At 34.7% G+C, this 24,587-nt stretch overlaps 1 protein-coding gene across 1 annotated transcript in view; it reads right to left on the reverse strand.

Moving 5' to 3' along the window:
• The window catches only part of LOC108978038 (DNA-directed RNA polymerase, mitochondrial), a gene marked incomplete at its 5' end in the record, with an annotated part of 51,819 nt that overhangs the window by 11,007 nt on the left and 16,225 nt on the right, over window positions 1-24,587 (reverse strand). Inside the window, 8 exon segments of the mRNA XM_018948120.1 lie at window positions 5,210-5,317; window positions 5,401-5,542; window positions 5,610-5,984; window positions 6,345-6,607; window positions 8,871-9,194; window positions 9,250-9,643; window positions 9,706-9,861; window positions 10,333-10,768. Of these exon segments, the coding sequence (XP_018803665.1) occupies window positions 5,210-5,317; window positions 5,401-5,542; window positions 5,610-5,984; window positions 6,345-6,607; window positions 8,871-9,194; window positions 9,250-9,643; window positions 9,706-9,861; window positions 10,333-10,768 (2,198 nt within the window).

Consider the following 24,587-nt stretch of genomic DNA (forward strand, 5'->3'; position numbering starts at 1 on the left):
TGACGAGGCCCATTTCGATTTAAACGGCAACATAAACCAAACAACATTGTCGAATATGGAGTGCTTCCAACCCACAGATACTCCATGCGACGGAATTGTATCCACTTCGTGTCACAGTGCGGTGTGCAGTTTCATCACGCTGCATTGTCGGGCCCTACTTCTTCGAAGAAAACGGTCACACCGTTACGGTTACTGGAGACCGTTACTTGAGTATGTTGAGAGAGTTTTTCTATCCAGAATTACGCCGAAGGAGAATTTCTTTCAACTCTGTGTGGTTTCAGAAAGATGGTGCAGCTCCTCACATAGCCCAACCTGTTATGACAGAATTGCGACGAAAATTTCCCAATGGCCACCCAGGTCGCCTGACCTTACTGCACCTGACTTTTTCTTGTGGGGTTATTGCAAACAGGAAGTCTACAAAGCAAAACCAACAAATTTGAATGAACTAAGGCAATCCATTCGAGAAAAAATTGCGGCTATCAACTCTCCAAGCAGTAATGAACAACTTTTTGGTAAGATGACGCACATGCATCAACGAGCAGGGGGGCATTTAAATTCCATTATTTGTAAAACTAATTAAGCTATATTTAATAAAAATTGAATGAACTTTAACATGAATAAAAGAGAAATGAACTCCATACACTGAAAAAAAAAAAAATTATTTGAGTTTCTTAATGTAGCAAAATTCATCAGCCACCCTGTCCATATAATTATATAATAAATTAACGTTTTACAAAAAAGTTCAAATTAAATTWAAAAAATACGATTACTAAYGTTTTGTTTGGCGTTTTGCTCCCAAAGATATTAAGTGGCAACCGTGCCTTGACAGCGTTCAAAGCGCTTATTTGGTCATACAAATATTCAACGTACGAAAAGGCAGTGAAAACAAGTAAAGGCAGTCAACATTGGGTCTGGACCTTGACTCACGCCATTGAAGAGGCTCCAAGATTTCAGATGCTCTATYTATTTTGTCCGCCATATGGTAACCGAATCTTCAAATTGAGATCCCTTATTCGACGTTCATAGGGATTGGCATGGTGAAGGTGTCGCGCTCATGAGCTAAAACAGCTGCTTCGGCGATGTTCCGCGATTTTTCCAACTGGTAGTCCGGTGAATATGCACTCTGTAAATTCTGTGAATCCGACCAGTGAGCTTTATTAAAGTTGACGAAGGTGCGGTTGCCCACAGAAATAAAGTCGAGAGGTTTCTCGATCGAGATAGGCAAATGCTGTGAGGCGAGAGTTAGCATAGATCGCCAGGTTATACTATTTATCAGACCACCAGAAGCAATGGTGATATCAGGTACCTATTATTCGGGTGGGGACTACGCCATTCATTGCGTGGAACGTCGAATCGGATAGCTGTTCCGCCAGTTCCATGCCATTACGATCATTTCAAAGACARGAATGCCAACGTGGTAGCATTAAAGTCGCCTASTACGAGTACCAAATGGTTTTCACCACGAAGTTGCGCACCAATATTCGGGTGATATCCTTTAGGGTAACATGTAATTGGGTGGATGTATATATTCAATATTTCAAGGTAGAACCCTGACCGGGTAGCTATACCCTAATATTCTAGGGTAGTATCACAGCGAACGAAGTCACTATTATAAAGACGACATTGTATGGTGTTGTGCTAATCTTTACATATTACTTTGAAACCTGCTCATCTCAGAAGATCTTTGTTTCTTTGGACCGCGTGGAGTGGCGTGTAAGCGGTTGTTGTTACAGCTGTAGAACCTGCAGCCCTCGTCCGGATAAAATTCGGGTCAATTCTAGTAACGTAGAACCGGCTGTTGTTGGAATTGGTTAATTCCTCGTCTGTCGTACTTGCTATCATCTAATATCAGTACATTTTCTTAGTAATACTTATATCTATTGTTACACTGTATGTAAAAATCTAATTCTTTTCTGGGTATTTAAACAAACCAACTTTTTTCAAGAGTAAACAGTCTTTCAACCACCTTTATTGCTTCTTCTCTGTAACACTTTTCTCCACTAAATCTACAGCGAGTACATTCACGAACTGGACGAAGGCATCAAAATTCCGACTGTCAACAACCCTACGTTTTTGAACAACATTATAGGATATTCAGGAGTATTATGGAAATTTATTGGATTTTTGTCTTTTCGAACATACCATTCCAATAAAGTTTACGATTGCTTCTGTTATTTTAAATTATTAAGAAATCATAGTAATCGAATGTGAAATCTACATTACAATTACTTTATGCTAGTTGTATTTACCAGCTTATCTAGGGATTTATATGTAATACGAGGTGTGTTCAAAAATTATCGCGAATTTTGAATTTTCGAATTTCGAATTTTTTGTGGCGTTATGTTGGTACTCATGTCTCTCACTTATACCGACAAGCTCGGCCATTTTGAATGTTCATTTAATTGTTGACAGCTGCTTTGCTTGCACGTGTTTTGGATCGTCTTCGATTTTTACCTACTCAAAAAATGGATCAAAGGACCTGAATGAAATTTTGTGTGAAAAACGAAATTAAGTGCGCGGATGCATTCCGAATGTTGACGGTGGCATACGGAGAAGCTGCCTTGGACCGAAGCAACGTTTATCGGTGGTACAAAATGTTCTCAGAAGGCCGAAAAGCACCACGATAACGCCTCTGCTCACACATCGTTGCTTGTGCGCGACTTTTTGGCCAAAAACAATACACTAATGATGCCGCAGCCACCGTATTCCCCAGATCTGCCCCCCTGTGACTTTTTCTTGTTCCCTAAACTGAAGAGGCCCATGAAAGGACGACKTTACGCTTCTCTTGACGAGATAAAGACGGCATCGAAGGAGGAGCTCAAGAAGATAAAAAAAAAAATGATTTTTTGAAGTGCTTCGGAGATTGAAAAAACCGTTGGCACAAGTGTATAATATCTCATGGGGATTACTTTGAAGGGGACAAAATAGATATTCATGAATAAATAAATAATTTTTGAAAAACACAAAATTCGCGATACTTTTTGAACACACCTCGYACATAATTATAAGATAAGATACATATTATTAATGTCCTTGGAACACTGTCCTGTTAATTGTTGCAACCTTGTTAATATTCTAGTGAAAGCATCGTTTAAARCGAATGTTACCAAAAATATAGCCATGGCGTTAAAAAGATACTTATATTTTCTTTCACCCGTTTTTGACTTGCGATTGGAATGAAATAATATTTTTATTTTCTTTAGTTTTGTTCTATTACTGCAATTGAATAATCTATTTACTGCTTCGAATATTTCGAGAACAGTTCGAATAATGTGAATAATTCGAACAATGCGATATTTTACTCGAATATCGAACGAACCGGATTCGCACACCCCTAGTTTACTACCGTAATATAGTAGTCGCTTTTGTTATTTCCATGGAAGTTATCACATAGCACTACAAAACTCTTGTATGCACCTTTCTGATCACAGCTTATCTTGTTTACAAAGTTAACGTCACTATATTTATGCGATTTTTTTATTTTGAGGTCCAATGAAAATACCTATATACATATATTACAAAAACAATAAAAGGAACTAGGATGAAATCAAATTAAATTTTAGCTTGACTTAATTTTGGGAAGACAGTTTTAAGATGAAGAAAACCTTCATTTTTAACATCCAATTTATTTACAAACTGTTTCGTGTATCRTAGCTTTAAATGTAGTGGTTTTTTCCTGCCTATCTGATGTGACGCTCGAGATGGTCATGCTTTGCGATAAAAGTGATTGGATGCCCGACTAACCCGTTCACAAAGATACCAAGGATATTTTGTGCAGCCCCCTTGCTTGCCAAATAAAATTGTCAAAACTTTTACCATAAGTCAGCGATGGCTTAGTTGATCAAGCAGAAATTTGTTCCATCATTTCATTTCTTTCTTGTAAATCCCATATGAGATTGGAACTGATGATAACAGATTTTCATTGTATATAACATAGCTTTTAAGCCTAAGGGTGACATTACAGACTATATTAGGGAAAGTCAAATTTATTTACCTTTTTTTACAAATGCAAATCATATATCAGATCAGCAAAATCTGAATTTGAAACCACGTAGGTGCCTTTGCGTTGATTTTGATTTACGAGGACGGAGTTCTTTCTCTAATAAATACGTTTATGTTTACGTTTTTCTGCGATTTAAAATCGTCAAGTGCAAAGTAATAGATTATTATTATTCACAAATAAATTCTGGCTCGTACCAGCGACTCGCACTATAAAACTTTTCAAAAATGTTGTTTTATATTTTTACAACACTAATGTTATTTTAAAGACCACACCATTTTAATCCATAATATATCAATTTATAGTTTGTTGCACATTTTAGTTTTACTTTATAATAATTTTTATCAAATTTAGCAGCAAGCACACAAACGATAAACAACAAGCATTGTGTTATATATAAATAACATTATTATTGACTTGATCGAGACCAAGGTAAAGGCAATAGAATAGCTGGTAAGATTAGGAGTGCCGTATCGCAGTGGAGAAAAAGCAGATTGCCTACCTCGCAACGTTAGAATCGACAACAATGCGTGTGGGATGGGATAGATACCGAGAGTTGAAGAGGGAAGTGAGACGCATTTGCAAACAAAAAAGGAGAGGCCAAAATGCGTGAGAATGAAGAGCTTGACAAGTTGGCCAATGGGGATTATGCTCGAAAATTTTACGAAAATATGCGGCAACTAGCAGAATGTTTCAAGACGTAAACACAATCTTTTAGAACCCCCAGATTATATCTACCGACTAATGCCCAGAGCGTAGTAAAATTATGAACACTTCTCCAGCCTACAGAATGGCAGTGAAATCAAAACACCAGGAGATGGACGATGGACCTGGAGTTTCATTGCCCAAACATGAAGAAGTCTGAATAGAAATTACCCGTCTGAAGAACAAAAGAGCGCGGGGCCAATGGATTGCTGGCCGAACCATTCAAATACGGCGGGAAGAAGTGATAAGAAGCTTGCATCAGCTTCTTTGTAGAATATGGTCGGACGAAAAAATGACCGACGATTGGAATTTAAGTGCTATGCACAATCCACAAAAATGGAGACCCCACAATCTGCGCCAACTACTGTGAGATAAGCCTCCTCAACATGGCATATAAGGTTCTACCGAGTGTATTGTGTAAAAGAGTAAAGTCCACCGTCAGCAAACTGATAGGACCTTATCAGTGTGACATTAGGCCTGGAAAATCAACAATATCTCACTTACCTCTGTGTTTACGCGCCATGGTACACTAGAGAGTTGATTCAGAGAATCAAGAGCAGGATAAATTTGCTGTTGACTGCTTGAATTTATGCGATTCCACTGCTGAATGGCCTATTTGTAGTTGTATGAGATTTTTGTATTTATTTAATTATGTGAAATAAATTTTAATGTGAATATTCAAAATACACTCTTACCTGTTGAGGCAAACGTATCAGTTCTGATTTATTGAGTAAATAGCCTCCATTATTGGGTGTACTCCAAGGTTGTGGTGGGCATAGCATTGGTACCAGACTCGAATCAAATGTTAGTGTTTGCTGGCGTGACATGCGCAATAATCTTTTTAAAGAAATCAGAAATGTAAAATTTTCATGTTGGAATTCAATTGATTTGAATAAAGATTTACTTCGCTAAAACAGGATGAGGTTTAACTTCTTCTTTTACTAAGCGTCCTTGGTTTCGGAAAAGTGTATAGAAGGCGGGTAAAACATTTTGTTGTTTGCTTTTGGTTTTTTGACGCATAATATGAGCATCTATTTTAATGTCACGCATCAAAATATTGTAAAGAAAACGGCCAACACCTGACTGCACATTGGTAGGCCAACCTACATATTTCACATCCATGCTCGGCCCACTATTTCGGTGATTGTGCACCAGCCGTTGCCACATTTGCCGAGTATTATCTTTAGTATTTCTCTTGCTCAATATATCACAATAACAACTATATATTTCTCCAATTTTTTCTAATATACCATTTTTCTTTTTCACTTCAATTTGATATCTAAATGAAGATAAAATGCATTTTATTATATTTAAAATTTCAGGAGTGAACAAACTAGACCGAAAACGACCAAAATTTACAAAATATTTTTAATAAGCTAGTTCAGCGTTTAACTACACTACAAATATAAAAGCAATATGCAAAAGAAATTTAGTAGCTTTGACACGGAAAACTTTGCTGAAATAAGCCCTATTTAGATATGTGAGCTGAGGTATCTTATACGTATGATTATCGAAAATGAAAGTTGCATTTGAAATATGTTTGAAAATTCATTTAAATAACTAAATACTTATACCGAAAGAAAATATTAATAAATATCATATACCATCATTTACAGTAATACCATAATACTATTATTACCTTTGCTGTACTTTTTGACCAAGTTCTTTATAAAGTTGCCCTACTGTTGGGCTAAACGTTTCCGATCCTTCTGCCAACTTAAAGATTTCTTTTATTAAAATATCAGTATATATAGAGGTATTCATAGCTGTAAGGTATGTGTAGTAATTCATGAAATTATTCGGTTTGTAACGGATTTGAGCTCGTAATGTATTTAAGTCTCTCGTGATAGCAGCATTTATTTGAACACGCCATAGCTCTTCAAGATCTTTAAGTTTTTCACGCTGAAATTTAAATTGAAATACCAAAACAAATTGATATATAAACAAAATCAAATTGATTGTATCTGCTAAGTGTAATATCTTACATATAATATAAATTTAGTTATTTACCATCAGAACGTCCGAACCACAGCGCGGATGTTGTGTTTATTACACAATTGCTAACTCAATATTGGCTRAACCGATTTAAATGAAAATTGATGGGGAGGTAGGTTGCAACTAAAGGATTTGCACACACTAGCTACTTTTTATAGTTTTATGTTAAAAGTCAAAATAATTCATTCATAAAAGAAATTAAATTTCAAATCTGAGTCATGTGATTAATGTTCGTGTAAAAATCTTATTTGACTAGGCTTAATTTGGGGCATGCGACAGTAGTATCCGGTCCCTTAATATAGAAGGTGYTGCTGTCCAGCTGGTTGATGTCCTCGTAAGAGTAAAGGCTGACATAWTCGCCGAGAAAGAAGTGCGAAGTACGGAACAAGACGACGAGACGAGTAGATCATTGTGATATTTTCGCAAATCCAGTAAGGGATTCGTAGAGGGAGATGCTCAATCGCCAAGTCTTAGCATTCACAAAAGTGGACTTCTACCTATCGAAAAGCTACCGACCAGAACGATTATGTTGTGATAGACGGAAGACACGCTTCCTGCATTTTAGACGGCCGTATGCTCCGAGGTCTTAGCATTGACTCGGACCACTATCTCGCACGTCAAGAAGGACATGGAATGTTTTACGTCCGTAATCTGCAATCACAACATATAGCCGAACGATTTTCTACTCGACTTGAACTCTTGCTCTCTGAGCACTCGTCGACAACTCGGAATAAGAGAACGCACGTCACGAAGGACAAGGAATATTCGATGTTATTCCGACTGTTTACTTATATAGCGGTGCACCTTCACGACATGCTTTAAAACTCAAACGACCGCTCCGGGAAAACCGTTTTGACCCAATTGAAGACATTAAACGAGAATCACTACGCGCGTTGAAGGCTATTCCGAAAATTGACTTTAACAACACTGTCGAGGATATAAAAAAACATTGGCACAAGTATATTGCGGCCAAGATTTAAGAATAAATTTAGAATTTTAAAATTATAAACAAACTTTTATTAACAAATGCTTGTATCTTTCACAATGTCGCGCTTCGCTGAATATAGATTTATTGGACAGCACTTATGGGCTTGCTTCGGTTTTTACGCTCTCTGCAATAAAGATATACGAGCATTTAGGACGACTTTAATTTTAATCCGCTTTAATCTCCATATGGAATGAAGATCAAGCTCGTCTTCACGCCGAGCATCCTTGAAAACACTAAATCACCTGCATTATTCACGGCTCTTTTAAACTCATTGTCTTGACACAGACATAGCATGGACTATTAATTGGATCTGTCGCGGTTTTCATTCACCTAAGTATGCAAGGATGACACCCTGCAGAAATGCCAAGGTTGCTTCCACCCTGTTAAAACCCTGGCAGTCCTCGGAGTATGTTGCGTTCGCTTCCCGTCGTCATTAAGTTGTTGTGGTAGGTGTAAATTGAGATTAATACTCTTTCCGCTGGACAATAATGACGATGAAAACGAAGCAGTAGAGCATGCCGGCTCTCTTACCTCGAGTGTAATTTGTCAAGGTTTGAAGAAAGCAAATGATTTAGAAAATCACTTTCTAATTCATGATACAAATGAAGAACACTCAAAGTTTCAGTGAAATATTAAGAAGCAAGGAAACTAAACAAAAGATGACACAGTGTTTTGCACGATTTTTTTTTTTTGCCCGCGATTTTTATAGAAATTGGATATGGAAATTGAATTTTTTTTAAACGGTATAAATTTGATCCCGACAAACCGTGTAAAAATAGAATCAGTTGTATATTATGTTCATATCCTTATACTCTTATACTTAAGTTTAATACATATCCACGAAACGATTTACGAAAGTGAAAAATAACTAAAAAAAATTAAAATTACGAATAGTCCTTTACTTGGAAATGGAGTTGTATAGTTGTATACATATGTATGTACTTTTAACAAAAGCGAATACATTTTCATCATAAATAAATAGCCAAAAACCACGTAAAGAGCGATAATATTTTTTCAACAATAACTTGAATTATTATTTTTTATCAAGTATCAAATATTATAATTGGAATATTACAACATATGAAATTAATTACGAGTAATTTACTTGCGGATTGAATAATTTATTTGCTGTCTATTTAAGCTGTTAAATCTTGTTATTTATATATTGGCATAAGTACTTACACAATATTCAGCATTAGCATATTCATTTGAACTTTCAATTGACTTTATTGTTATGCAGCCATCTAATTCAACTTTCAGTTGTTCACGTGCCATCCTTTCTAGTTCAGCACTATTATAAACACATTTTGATTTCATTACATTTGTAATTGATGAAGGTACGACAGATTGGTTTAAGTTATTAAGGAGTTCGTTATTATAACTTAGAACTGGCGGTGTATATATAGGATTAAAATCTGGTCGTATTCGTCGAATAGCGTCTAAAGCAATATCTCTTTGATCAGCAATAAACACTGATCTGTCCATTATTTGATTTAACGTTATTCCCTGTATAAAAAGAAGTTTTGAAGAACTATATAACAGTTATTTCAATAAATCTTACATTTTGGTTTGCCTTTTGTTCAAACTTTTTAATTTGATAAATATTTTCTTCCGATGATTCAATGCGTCCCAGACATTCAAAAATAGCGGCATATGTTTGTTCATTAAATTTCAATTGATCTTCTTTGATCAATGCAAAAATATCGCTAAATCGCTCAAATGAAGCCTTTTCGGCTAATCCATGTAATATAATATTGTAAAATTCAATTGTAATAAGACTCTGAGTTTCCAATTTTTTTTTTGCTCTTTGTCTATATGCTAACAATGTGGAGATTCCCCGATTAATCATCCCAGCAGAAACACATACATTAAGGTATGACTCCAAATTGATTCGAAGAGCTTTTTCCTTTGCAAAGCGTTCTTGCTCCTCGTTATTATGTATTTTAGACTTGAACCTAAAAATAGTCAATGGGATAAACATTTTAATAGCTGGAATAAATAAAAAGAAAGATATTACCTAGATTTTGGCTTTGTGATAACAATATTTTCCGTTCTCTGAACGTTGTGATATTTAGAAGCGTTAGTTTCAATATTCTCTGAAGAAATATAATGTTCGCAAGACTCTAAAGGATCCAAGGGCTCTTCCACGTCATTTTCCTTTGGAAACATACAACTGTAAAATATATCAATTTCTTAGTTTGATTCCTAAATATAATCAAAATTGCCAGAAACTTATTATTATCACTGTTTACTACGTAAAGCTAACCAGCAACGCTCGACGAGTTCGAAGACAACCAACAGGGCAGTATAGCCGAAATGCGCACTGGATAGTCGAAAACTTACGTAAAAGTGTGGAGATATGCAGCGGARGCTTAAATTATCTGAATATAAAGAAAAAAAATCCATTCTGGCCAAATTTTAGTTTTTTATTTCATTTGAACATCACTTCGTTCTTGTTGGTAGACCCTTTATATTAATTAAAATAAATGTATTGCTAAAAGTAGCTGCTGTTCATGATATCGCACTTTTTAGTTGTGTTGAATTGATGAATAATAATTTTCTAATGTTTCCCCTCAAAATAGTAAGTTATTAGCCCTAAAACGAGGCTGCAAATGCCTAACTACAAATATATCAAATAATTTACCTGAAAGTATCAATTGGTGTTTCAGAAACTTCTTGGCATTCATTTCCCATACTTTCAAGTATGTCGCGATAGCTGTTGAAACTTTTTATTATATTATTAATGTCTTCAGTATTATTTATAACATGTTTCGTATAGTCTTCCTTTCCGAAAAATATCAATGGCTTGTCATCATATATTCCCGATTCCAATATTGTACGATCCATTTCATCTATATTAATTTGTTTGTAWATTGCCGGCTCTATATTTATTTTGGGTCTCTCAGCAATCTTTGCATTTTCTAATATAGGTGTCAGAGGAATTTTGGTTTTCAGTTGCTTGCTTTCCTTAGTCCATTTTTCAATTATTTGAGCCTGCGTTCTAGCAATAAACTCTTGCAATTTTTTCGCTTTCAGTCTTTTAACACGAGATTTTCGCTCACTGGCTGACTTATCTGTCACTAAAAGGTAAAATAAAAAAATAATAACAATTTTATAACAAGTTGATGTAATCTGAACAATGAAAAAAATAAAAATACGAAGAGTGTATAAAAGTTTCGCGAATTTTGAATATCCACTACTTATATTCGATTTTCGATTGTTTTGTTGCGTTCTGTTGGTACTTGTACTGAAGAGGTCAGGCATTTCGAATGGTTAGTTAATTTTTAAACTCTTGCAACATGTTTCGACAGAGTATAAAAGTTTTATTTCCCTGATGGTTTGTTTGTATGCCCTAAAAAGAATCGAGTCCGTCTTGGTACACGTGTTCCTTGGCAAAACAAAGTGAGGACGAGTAAATGAGGGTAATCGATCCACCGACACACCCTCAAAAAAACATTAATCGAAAACTTATAAAACATCATAACTCATCTCTTTAGTAATTTTGCACAGGTAATTGCAGGAGGAAGAGACATCTGTAAGTTAAAAATTTAAAAAAGAAGTGTGCAGTACAGCAACCATTCACCGATGAATATATTCGAATAAAACTTTGCAAATAATTCCTATGAGTTATACAATTTCGAGTATAAAAATTGCCTAAATCGGACCATCTGGCATTTCTCGTCTTCAGCTGTGTAATTTCAAGCTCTTGTAAATTTGTTTAATTTATATTTTAAAACTGTTGTGAAAATTTTTGAATTAAGTGATCCGCAAAGATACATAAGTATCTCTTTGATATTTTTCTATTAAAGCATTTGAAATTTACTTCAATGGTGTGTTGGTAATTTTATTTTTTTCCGCCGAGTCACTTTCAATTTGTTTTTGTTGCTATATTCTTAAATAGTGCAATTGTTGGTGTTAACTTATATTGTTATTTAAATTTCTCAGCTGTTTGCGAGTTTCTTACTTTTCGTGCATCACACTGCCTCTAAAACTGCTCGCTACATTGGCTGTTACCTTTGATAACTTATATTGCATTTATTTGTTATAAATATTTTTGTCATTTCTCTTTCTAATTTTATTATTTAATTTTTTTATATTTTTATTGAATATTGTTTTTTATTGTTGTTTATTATCATTATGACTTGCAATTTCCCGAATTATTCTATTAAAGGAGAGTCGAAACGCTTTGGATTTTGCTGACTGTGTGACGGGCTTGCTCATCTTAAATGTGCTGGACTGACATGAAGAATATTGGGTTCTATTCTTGATAGTAAGGACTTGTGCTGATTTATTTAAAGTTTTTAAGCAGGCGGCAATAATTTGAAGGAAATTGGCTAAAGCCTCACATATGTATTTGATAATGAAATATTCAACAGCGAATTCGAAMTCTWTAGATATGACCGGCTGAACAGAAAAGGAGGTGGTGTCTTGTTTGCTGTTCATTCTTCAATTCCATCTGAAGAAGTCGATGTTCCGCATGCAGACTTCATAGAATTTAAACGCATTCTTTTTGAGCTAATACTGGCCATATCAACTTAACTTGATCTTATATACCGCCTCACTCAGACATATCTATATTTATGCAGCATGCTTCATTAATAAATAATATTTTCTCAATGACTAATAATACTGATTCCATGATTGTTTTGGGAGATTTCAATGTACAATGTATCATAGMAATCTATTGAGGATTACACCATTCCTATTAGTACTGGCTTATGTTTTAACGAGTTGTTAGATGAAATGTCGGAGTTAGGTCTTAAGTAAATTAATTTAATTTCGAACGAGTTTGGTAAGTTCTTACATCTAGTTTATGTTGTTCTCTGTTGTCCGATGTTATCCTTTGGTTCGGCCAGAGGACTCGTATCATCCTGCTTTGGAAATTTACATCGAAACCATAGCCAACTTTGCTCATAATAATACACAACACCTTTGTTTTCGGTTCAACTTTGCGAAAGCTAATTTTAAGCAGATTTATTACGAACTTTCTAAAGTAACTCGGTCAGATTACAGTGGCAGCATATTGAATTTAGTGCTTCCCACTTTAATGAAACTATTTTAAACTTATTTGAAAGTTTTTAAGTACTTTTAAGTTTGCTGAATTCTTTAGGTCCAATTACTCTCCAAAATCTCCAAAAAATGTTCCGCATCAGCACAAGTTATGTCCGATTTTTGTCACAATTATGACCCATATATGATTCCCTCATGCTTTCTTAAGAAATGTGCCAAATATATAGTATATACCAACCCCTAACAAAACTATTTAATTCATCTCTTATGCAAGGCTTATTTCCATCCACATGGAAAAAGTCATTTATAATTCCTTTACAAAAGTGGATTTACTACAGGGGAATAGCAAAGTTTCCTGCAATACCTAAACTTTTTGAAGCAATTATAACAAACGACATACGCTTCCGGATCTCTCCACTAATTTCTTGTTCYTAGCACGCTTTTCGTAACTAATTTGCTTAAATTTGTATCACATGTATCGACGGGCTTTCGGGAGAATAAGAATACTGATGTTATATACACAGATTTTAGTAAAGCTTTATCAAGATAAACTCATAAAGTAAAACATTCAATTCTTTTGAATAAACTAGACCTCCAACCAATATTTCTAAAATGGGTTGCTTCTTATCTTAGTAATAGAATTCAACAAGTCATATCTAACGATACTCTTTCTGACATTATCAATGAACCTTCAAGCGTTCCTCAAGTTAGCCATAATGGTTGAATTCTGTTCTTGTTATTTATAAATGACATATCATCTGYTGTTAAGTTTTCAAAAGTTGTATTATATGCTGATGATGTAAAACTTTTTAAAACGTATACTTCAAAAAGCGAAAGATGTCAGTTGCAAACTGACTTAAACAACATAGTTTCTTGGTGTGACAGAAATGACATGCCATTGAACCTTAAAAAATGCAAAAAGATGTGCTTTTCACGTAGAGCTGTAGACCCTACTTCATACGCAATACAAAACTTTAGGTTGGAGCAAGTATGCAGTTTTGTTGATCTGGGAGCAACTCAATTTTAATGGACCCCAAACTCAATTTTAATCTGCACGCATATTCCACGGTTTTTAAAAATAAAGGGGCTCTTAGYTTTGTTTAACGTTGGTCTAAAGAGATCCGCTTACCACAAAAATTATTTTTTACATCTCTGGTGAGGCCTATATTAGAGTATGCATCTGTGGTTTGGAACCCTAGTTACCAAGTCCATTCAGATAAGTTAGAGTCCGTTCAAAAACAATTTTTACTTTTGCCTTAAATCATTTGCATTGAGTTTAAATCTTCCCCCTTACACTAACCGTTTAAATCTTATAAATCTCCCGACACTCGCTAGTCGTAGGGAGGTGCTTGGTATAATATTTCTTGTAAAACTAATTAATGGGACAGTTTGTAGCCCATCTCTCTTATCTGATATTAATTTTAACGTGCCCGCTCGCTCTACCAGGCAGTAGACCCTTACTTTTAAAATTATGTAGAACAAATTTTGAGTTAAACRAACCATTCCGCCTTATATGAAAAATGGGTTGAATCGGTTCAATATTTCTTTCAGCCCCATTCACCTAATATAAAGCTATTCGAACTTCCAGTTGACTTTATACTACATATATACAATGTGGAAGTTATTTTATTGGAATTGAGTGAGCGTATTTTTCTAATAGTAAGGTATCTCTGTATTTAAAATTAATAAAATTGGGGGAAACCTTGCCATAGACATCGTATAACTATTTATATTTACCCCGCTTTCATCCTAGCAAAGTTCCAAGAGTATGAAGTGAACTTCCTTACTTGTTTACATTTGTTTTGCGTGGAAACGTTTTGGTTCGTCATCGATTTTTGTTTATTCCAAAAAATGGATCAAAGAACATGTATAGCATCTTGTTAAAAAAAAAAACAAAATTAAGGGTATACCAAATGTTGACTGTGGCGTGTGCTGAAGTTACCTTGAATAAAAGCAACGTTTATCAGGGGTACAAAATGATCTCAGAGGGTCGGGAGATGTGAATGAAAACATGAATGAAGTGAAGAAAATAGTATATGCCAATCATCACGAGTTCTTGTCAAAGGGAAGTGTGGTCAATAAAGAAATTGCACCAGAAACGGCCGGATTTACCTTTTACACCATGATAACGCCTCTACTCACGCATCGTTTCTTGTACGCGAATATTTGGCCAAAAATAACAAATAAATGCTGTCGCAACTGCCGTATTTTCCAGATCTGGCCCACTGTGACTTTTTTTTATCCCAAAACTTAAGAGACCCATGAAAAGACGACGTAATTGAGGAAATAAAAACTAGACCGAAGATGGCACCTTTTCCACAAGATCAATGATAACATTGTTCAAAGATATTTAACAGAGGGGAGGGGAAAAAAAATTATTTATTTATTTATTTAAATTGATTATAATTGAAATTATAATTAATTAAGCACTAGCTGCCAGGGCTATCGGCTTAAGGTGTATAACAGTTTAAATTAAATTATCAATATGTATTGTTTTACAAAATTCACAGTTTAATATTTTTCTCACTTGGAGTACTTAGCGAGTCTAACGGGTTGAGGTTCGGAAAAAAGGAAGATCTGAAATGTGTCAGATGGGAACAGTCTTTGAGGATATGGGAAATGGTTAAGGGAGCATTGCGACAAAATTGACAGGCTGGTTGAGATTCGTTTTCCAGTAGATGAGCGTGAGTTAGACTAGTGTGCCCTAATCTGAAGCGGATGAAACATTTGYTCATGTGTGTTGTAGTCGACRTTGGGAGCCTGATCCTCGATCTGTTTGGATTATAGGTCTTATACGTGTGGGAATAGTTTGCCCATTTGATAGCACATCGTTGGTGCACTGTATTAGAAATACTTTTCGCCACTGCTTTGGTTGAGAATGGCATGAAATTGAAAACTGGAACTTTTATAGTTGATTTGGCAGCTTTATCTGCATGCTCATTTCCATGGAACGCACATCAGTTTGACTCTTTTCTCTAGTTGATTGATGAGTTCCTGTATGGCGGCAATAGGTTCCGCAGAGTTCCGTGCGGATTTGGTGGCTTCAAACGCCGAGAGGCTGTCTGTGCATATAATAAATTTGTTTTTAGAAGCTCTAACTAGAAGAAGAGCAGACAGTATGCCCTGCAACCATTGGCAAGATTCCTTGTGCTAATAAGATTCCGTTAGCGTTGACGACTGCAAAACCGGTTCCGTCTGTTGATTTTGAACCATCTGTGAAGAGAAGTATCCAGTTTTCCTTCAATAATCGGTCAGTAATTTCGTAGAACAATTGCTTATAGGTAACTACGTTGGTGTTTTGCTTCCTATGAACTGTAAGACCGTCGAGGAAGGACGTATTTTGGAGGTTGGAGGTGGAGCCGGTTCGATTTCATTTTCCGATGCTATATTAAGCACGCATGAAAGAGCGGATGAAAATTTCATCTTGCGTTTTCGCTGTTTTAGTAACTTGATCTCTCTATACGTGAAAGAGTTTTTGAAGTTATACCTAGAATTTTTAGTTGTTTAACATTTTCTACAGTGAAGTTATTAATCCTAATTGTGCGTAAATCCGCGAAACTTTGCCGTTTAGMTTCTTTCTTAGCTTTATTAAATGCAGAGTTTGGACTGAAGAGACAGAGTTTCTGAAGGACTGTCTCTAAGCTCTCCAAGCATTTTGTTTAGTATCTCGTAATGCTTTTAACTCTGAGGACCACCAAGGTACAGTCCTACTAAATCGTTTGTAAGTTGTACGGGGAATAGAATTGTTTGCTGCTGAGCGTATTATCTTCTTAATAGCGGCTTCGGCATTGATTTTATCGGCGGGGGGAAATGAATGTGACAAGTCTAGAATCCTGTCTTGAAACAGTGACCATTTAGCGTTTTTGGTATTGAAAAATGGAATTGTGCGGTGTAGAGTATACCGATCAATTGTAACAGATGTTATTGTGGGGAAGTGGTCACTATTATGCAAATCATTAATAACGTRCCAGTTGCATATTGGGACGAATTGGGAAGAGCATAGTGACAAATCAATATGAGTTAACGAGTTGTGCGTGCTGAAATGCGTGGGCGAATCATCATTAAAGGTAGAGAGATTGGATTGGCTTTGGCTAAAAGAAAGTCTGCAATGATTACTCCTTTGGAGTTTTGATTTGGTGAGCCCCAGCGCGGGCTCCACGCATTCAGATCGCCAACTATTATCACTGGGTTATTAGTTACATTTATGATGTTGAAAAGCTCAGAAGTAAGAATATTATGTTGTGGGGGAACGTAAATAGAAATTACAGTGAGTTTTACTTTAAGGTTTATTTCAGCTGCGATGGCAGAAATACTTGAATTAATGTTGATAAGTTTATATGGTATGCTCTTGTGAATCAGTAAGGCTGTACCCTGCTTAGCAGAGGTGTTATAACTAAAATTATGAATGACCGTTGTATTGTTTAGGTATAGTCGGCATTGAGTTATATTTACAGTGTGTCTCTTAGATACAAATTATCTTTAGTAATTGCTCTTTAATTAATATTTCCAAGTTCGAGTAGTTGTTATAATAACCATGAACATTCCATTGTAGAATGTTCAGCATTACAGCAACTAAGAGAAAAATTAGCAATGCACTATTAAAATACATTCACTCAGTGTATCGCAAATAGTGAATTAAGAGTCGTTAGAGGTTGAGTTTGGAGTTATGTTTAATAAGTGAATATTTTCTGTGCTAAGTTGATCTTCTGTTAGATAAGATAAGATTTGTGAGAGAGGATTAGAGGAAGAATGAAGGACGAGAGTATTTAATATGACATTGCTTTGATTATTGTTGTTACTAATGTTAACAGAGCTCTCACTAAGTTGATTGTCGTTGTGGGTGGTTAAGTGTTGATTATTGATTATGATGGTATTTGCGGGAAGTGGGGAGGCGGGCTTAGAACAGATTTTTGATATTTGCTGATCAGTGTTGTTGTCAAAGGTATTGTTGTTTAGTGGAACGTGTGCATCTGTTATGCTCTGAGAGTCAGTAGTTAGATTATAGTTAATTGTGAGTTGGTTAGGAATGGATAGAGGGGGAGGAGGAAAAGGGCGTAGAACTGGTTTTGTTATTTTGAATGTTAGATTTGTCAAGGTTTGAATGAAGATTTGAAGATGGGGTAGTGGCGTTAGAGGCTTCACAAATAAGTGGATTATTTTGCTTAAAAATACGTCGTGCTTCAAACATACTGCATTTGTTTTGGGTTTTAATTTTTAATATTTCTTTTTGCTGTTGTTATGTTGGGCAAGAGTTGGCAGAGGCAGGRTGAGGACCAAAACAATTGGCATACATGCTTGAGTGTATGCCCTAACTAATATTCCCTAACACCGAATTGAGCCAGTGTAAACAGACTTGTTGTTAACTTTTTTCGTGAATTTATATACGCCTATTACGCCCTGGTTTTTCAAATCTTCCAATATTTCTGCTTCTCTTGTTTGAATTAAATTTGTATCAAATATTGTTCCTTTAGTTGAGTTGAGGTTTTGATGTCTTAATAGTGATAGTTGTCTTAATGAATTTTTCAGCCACCTTTTGATTTTTAGTTAAAATGAGAAGACTACCATCGCGAAGCATATTTACTGACTGTACCTCAGTACTAATTGAATCTAGTGCCGTTTTTTTTTTTTTGGCAAAAACGCTAAAATTTTCTAGTGGTTTTTCATTTTCCGCTGATTTGATAACAACAAACTTGGGTTGCAATTGGTTGGTGGTAGTACGGGGAAATCCAAAAAAGTTGTATTTCTTTCTTTTTTCTTACGTTTGTTTTTCGGGCTGGCCAGTGAGTTGTCGTCCTGCAACACACTAAACCTATTCCCCACGAGGGGGGGTGGTAGATTCATTGGATACACTACTGGTAACTATTTGTGAATTTATTTGTACGCCCGATTGAAACAAATGAATTATTTTTAAAAGTACCTAAAGAGAATAATGCTGTATACTATTAGAAAGCTATCAACTGCACGAGCACTAGGGAAACGAGTCCGAACGAAGCGAGTGTTAGTCGATGACTGGAAAAAAGTTATTATTTAAAATTAGTTTAGGCAAATACATATGTATACTATATAAATGAATTTTCAAAGCTACTTGAACACATTGCCGAGGGCAAATTGATTTACGTCTACCTAGTCTACCAATAGCACCATGTCCAGAACGCTTCTTTTTGGTTGCGGTACCAAAATCATGCAAATCATCTTCTGCTGTTGTTCAACCATCTTCGAAGACTTGAAATTCAACATTGTCATTTGTTCTTTCATCAGGGAGATCAGAGCATCTATGATAACATAAKCAGTCGGTCGTCATACCTCATTCTTGCTGCTTGAAAGCTTTAGTCTCAACTTACACTCAGTATCTTCACACTGTATTTTGAACTCAAGAGCAATTGTGATATACAGGCAGCTGTGTACTGTGTGCTGCTAAACGTTGTGGATAATTACATAAAGCACACGTCTATTCCAGTACAATTACACCTCGCGGCAACATTAAGATTCCTAGCAAAAGGTGGTTTCCAAAAGCCTGTTGGCAAGGATAGTTGCATTTCTATGGGGCGCAGCACGTTTAACCAAAAGCATTCTTCGGCACGCAATGTCGTTGAGAGAACAATAGGGGTGCTAAACAGCAGGTTTAGATGCTTAGCACGCCCTCTTCAATACCCAACCAAAAAAGGTGGTACAAATAACAAATGTTTCCTGCGCGTAACATAATGTTTGCAAACACTACAAAGTACAGGAGTTATTTTCTGTTGACACTGAAGTCGAGAGAATGGAACCCGCAGTTGCTGAGGGAGTATTAAATGATGCCACACTGGATACTGAAGCCATAACATTAAGAGAGAATATAGCCACTCATCTTCATACAATTTCCTGAAAGTTTAAAGCACCGAAGTAAATAAAACAAACTCAAATTTAAACTCACTTTTAAATTGTCATTAATTTTAATATCAATAATAAGGCTAAAATTAAAATAATTATAAATTCACTAATTTCAAAAAACTCAAAACATTTAATTCAAAATTGTACATAAATAGATTAAATACAGGTACGGTCATAAGGTAAGTTATTATTGTAAAAAAARCAGCGCTGTGTTTATACTTTTTAAAAAACTATAAAAGAGGAAATTATGGAGTACACTGGTATTTAAAATACATTTTCAGCTCCGCCAATTCATACTCTTTATATTTCATTTCATTTGTCGTATACCATCGTATATATACCACATAATTGGGCTATTGTGGCATCAGTTGGAGTGAGGATGTGCTTGTTGAATGGCCCTCCTCCTGTTGCCCTCGCTTCTAAGTTGTTGTGTGCAACTTTTATCCTTTGAAGGCGTTCCAATCAATCCAAACCAATTGAAATATTATTTCAAATTATGAAAAATTAGCTAAGTATAAAAAAAATTATTTGCTTACCTTTTTCCAACCAGAAATATCTTTCTGTAGTGGACCATGCAGATTTAATTCTGTCAACACCTCTTTCCATAGGGCATCAACTTTTACTTTGTCAAACTTAACAAAGCCTCGAGCGATGTCTTTATGCGACTCCATGAAGTGGACAAGGATCGCTTCCTGCTCCGTATTCTTATGTTTACCCCTATAAAAATAATATTTAACTTTAATTGCTTGTTATAGTTTTAAAACAAAATATTTAAATCTCTATTTATTCCAATAATCAAGCGTTTTTATTTACTTACATATTTGCTCGCACCAAATTCACAATTTCGAACTGAAGTGAACGCTAACCGACATTTTTCTTGTGAATTCGTTTTCCAGAACATGCGTATTCACTCGGATGTCATTTTAGAAAAAATGTGGAATTGAAATTGTGAAAGTGAAATACAGAACACCAAATGTCGGATTGAAAACGAATTTGTTAGATATTCACTCGGAAGTGAATTCCAGAACCTGCCTGATAATCGTTTATACTACTGTGGGCAAAATATAATAAGACTTTTTAATTTAAATTTCGCGCGACCTATTCAAACACGGCGCGAAAAACTGATAAGGAGCATGAATCAGCTTCCTTGTAGAATATGAAAGAACATTTGGGCCTTAGAAAAGTGAAAGCACAATTGGTTCTACTTAAGTTTTCCGAAAAACAGCTTCGCGTTAAAATCTGTGAAACAATGTGTTCAAAATTGAACATGTTGTTGCTACCCAAGGACGGACAACAACAATATATTTGAACCTTTTAAATATTTCACTAATATTAAATAAGATAAGATCCTGCTATTGTAATAAATTATACAATCCACATATGTATAATAAATAAGGCAGAAGCAGTACAAAACGTACATAAATAAACACATAAAAATATATGCATTTTTATGCAACACCCATACATTTTGTATATGAAGCACGTAGGCATCCATATGTATTACGCATGCACTCAAATATACAATATATAACCATATTAATTTAGGTTTGGGCAATTGATTACAAATGTACATGTGCACTTGAAAACAACCCAAACCATGCAACATAAATTACATATATGATAGCACACACATGTATTGCATTGTATAGTTGAAAACAACCCCATGTGGTGTGCAGTACATACACATATGTTTAATTAGATAACTAAGAACTCAAAAATAGTATATAAGGCTTACAAAATTAAAAATAAAATTATAATGAAAGATTTCGCACTCGACAAAAGACTTGTTCATCTAAATGGAGGGCGGAATTATGAGCCGACAACTCTTCGTTTTTGCATCACGATAATGTACCGTCGCATACTTTATTGCTTCTTTGTGAGTTTTTCGCCAAATTTTCAACCAATATCGTTTTCGCTTGATTTAGCTCCGTGTGACTTCTGGCTATTAAGCAAACTCAAAGCGAGCCGGATGTTTGGAATCATTGCCTTGGTAGAAATGATAGGTGTCCTTAGTATTCGGCGCTTTACTGTCGGCTACAAATATCTAGGATACATCTCTTGATTTGGTTTTCTCTACTTAACTCTGCCATCTAATACACACATATTGCGGGTATTCTCTTGGTCTTGTTTTGAACGTGCACGAATTGTAGATGTTTCCTCTTGGTGCACCGACACAACAACACACGCAGAAAAATTATTTGCAATGGCTGTGAAATCTGTCAGACCAAAACGCATTCTCGTGTAATGGCACGTAAAAAAATAATTGCAACCCTGTGCTAGCTGTCGTTTTACTTAAATACATATTTTCACGTTAAATTGTTGAGGAACGTAAATTTTAAATTGATTTTATAATTTCTATTTAAATTATAAAGATTTGTTACAGTTTTTTTTGTTAAGAATGAAAGCAGAAGGTGCGCCAATTCACAATAGCCATGCACAATAGTCATTTACAATAAATTTACCGAATCAGCCGTTCATATATCACTAGATTCTGCAATGGGTGCTCTCGTGCCCTTGTATACTTCGGTATATGATTTTTGCAATCTGCAATCTTGCAAGAGCAAGATAATCCCTCTACTGTATTTGCTTCCATCCGTGAATATCACGTCTTTCCAGAAAGACAAATTTTTTCCAATGTAATTGGGGACAAACTACAATCGTAAGTTTTTATTCTTCTTACAAACAAAGGGTTTATTTCGTGCAATTCTAATATTTTGCCCATCCCTTCGAAAGAATCTTCGAATGGCTTCGGCATTACATTATTTTAAGATGTTTTCCCACCATTTTTGACAATCCACCTCTCTTGACGGTCACTTTTGAGCCAATTTTCAGCTCGATTTTCATTTTTAAATCGGTTAAATCGATTTTCACCTGTTCGGACTTTTTTTTAACGTTTTTATAATGTTCAATAATTAAGTTTCGCACCTCAATTGTACTATAAGAACTGAACAACTTTATTAAGAACGTTAAGCAAAAACGATCATTGAAGTCAGCAGACCAAAATAACAGAAGATTCCAGAAAAGTTCCGTTATCTATGGCAGCACTGCTAGTTTGAGTTATTTTCACCGTGACATGATTTTTTCTCTTATTTTGTTAAAAACTTATTTCAACAAAAAAAATTAATGATACATGAAAATGTTTTCTTATTTTTGTAATTTAAGTAAAACGAACTTATCAAATTCACCGAAACTTTTGAGACAGGTATTAATTTCCTAGATTTGTTTACAGTTAAGGTGATGTAACAAGATGGACCATTTTCACTTAGCTATGTACTTTATTTGCCTTTTTTGCAGAACTATCCAATTTTTTTGGAATCTTATTGTATTTGCTTCTTATAAGCCACTGATTGTGTTGTCTCTAATTTTAACGTTAATTTTTGCGTTTTGAAAATTGCTTATTCTGTTTGAATTTCCTTCATTTTATCCCCAGCAGGTCTTTCGAAGTGACATTACTAGTTTCATAGAACGCCTCTTCAAGAAGTATTTGAATTTGTAGTTATAATTAGAAGGACGCCTTTTAACACTTGTTTAGTTTCCGGCACAATTTCGATTTCTTTGGCGCCGCGATTTGAAGGTACCATTAGAAAGAGGAAGTCCTCCTGATTAAAAAATATATAGGGTTATATGTACCGCAAAAAAGCGCTGTTTACGAGATATTCAACCTTAAATTTCAAAAATTCGCAAAATTTCAAGAAGCTATTTCACCACATTAAACACACTTTATTCACATTTTTCCCTTCAAATTAACTAAATTATACTATAAGCTTTTAAATAAATCAACATTTTAGACTTTTAGCAGGGCTTTTACCTAAAAAAATTTTATTTTAAAAATTACATTTTACACTCGTTTGAACCTCATTTGTTTACCAAAAATTACGATGATTTGGAGCGCTTCCATGTGATAAGGCTATTCGCTGAAACTCCTCTTTTTCGCAAAAGTTCCTCTATTCATGCATAAGGATATTTTCTTTTTTAAATTTGCAAATAAGTAATATAATATTATATACATGTATTAGTAATATGATATAATAATATTATATATACATATGTAAAAGTAATATTATGTAATAATATTACGTAATAAAATGTAAAGAATACAAGTACAGTTCGAAAATTCAAATTTTGTTTCAATGAGTGCATGATAACCACCAATATATCCAAAACTCAAATTTTATATATAAAAATATGTATATGTATCGTCACTTAAAAGACAAAACAATGTATAATCAAAAATAAATGRAAATCGCTGACAGATACAATAACTAAAGTTTATCCATTTTATAACGAAAACTCAAATTTTGTTTCAATATGAGTTCAAGAAAACCGACAAATATAACCATTTTATAAAAAAAACTCAATATATTTTTTATTTTCAACGCAGAAAGGAGTGCTACGCGAAAGTGCTCCAGTCACCCCGGGTAATTCGCTCGGCCAGGGTTATTTTTTTAAAGCGCGGCCGAAGGCCGGCAACGCAGAAGAAGAATGTCAGTATAAAATTGTAATATGTATATAAAAATGTTATATTACAATCAAATAAATGTTATAATATAAGCACACGATTTCACTTACCTGTGTTTATTAAATATAAATCACATATTATTCACAAATTCACATATACGTATATGTATATGAAAAGTGTTCACATATTAAATTTCGGCTTGAAAAATCTTCTTTATAGTTTTTTTTTTATAGTTAATAAAGAAAAATGAATCACTCGAAAGTAAAACAAAGAAACGCTGGGTGGCAAAGCTGGCTTTCCTCGTAAATATATACACTCTAACTTTTTCATAAATTTGATAAGTGATTTTTAAATTACTAAATTTAGCTGAAAAATTACAAAATAAATGTGAAATGTGAGCTTATTTCAATGCTTATACTATGTTCAGACCGAAAATTTAAAAGATTAGATTACATTTAAGCATTTCATAACCCAAAAGTGTTCTTACTGCCATTGGTGATTTATAAATCAGATGTTTTTGACATTCAGCCATAAACATCAAAGTATTTATTAAAGAAAAA

This window comes from Bactrocera latifrons, unplaced genomic scaffold (genome assembly GCF_001853355.1).
Source record: "Bactrocera latifrons isolate USDA-ARS-PBARC rearing strain unplaced genomic scaffold, ASM185335v1 scaffold_990, whole genome shotgun sequence".
Lineage (NCBI taxonomy): Eukaryota > Metazoa > Arthropoda > Insecta > Diptera > Tephritidae > Bactrocera > Bactrocera latifrons.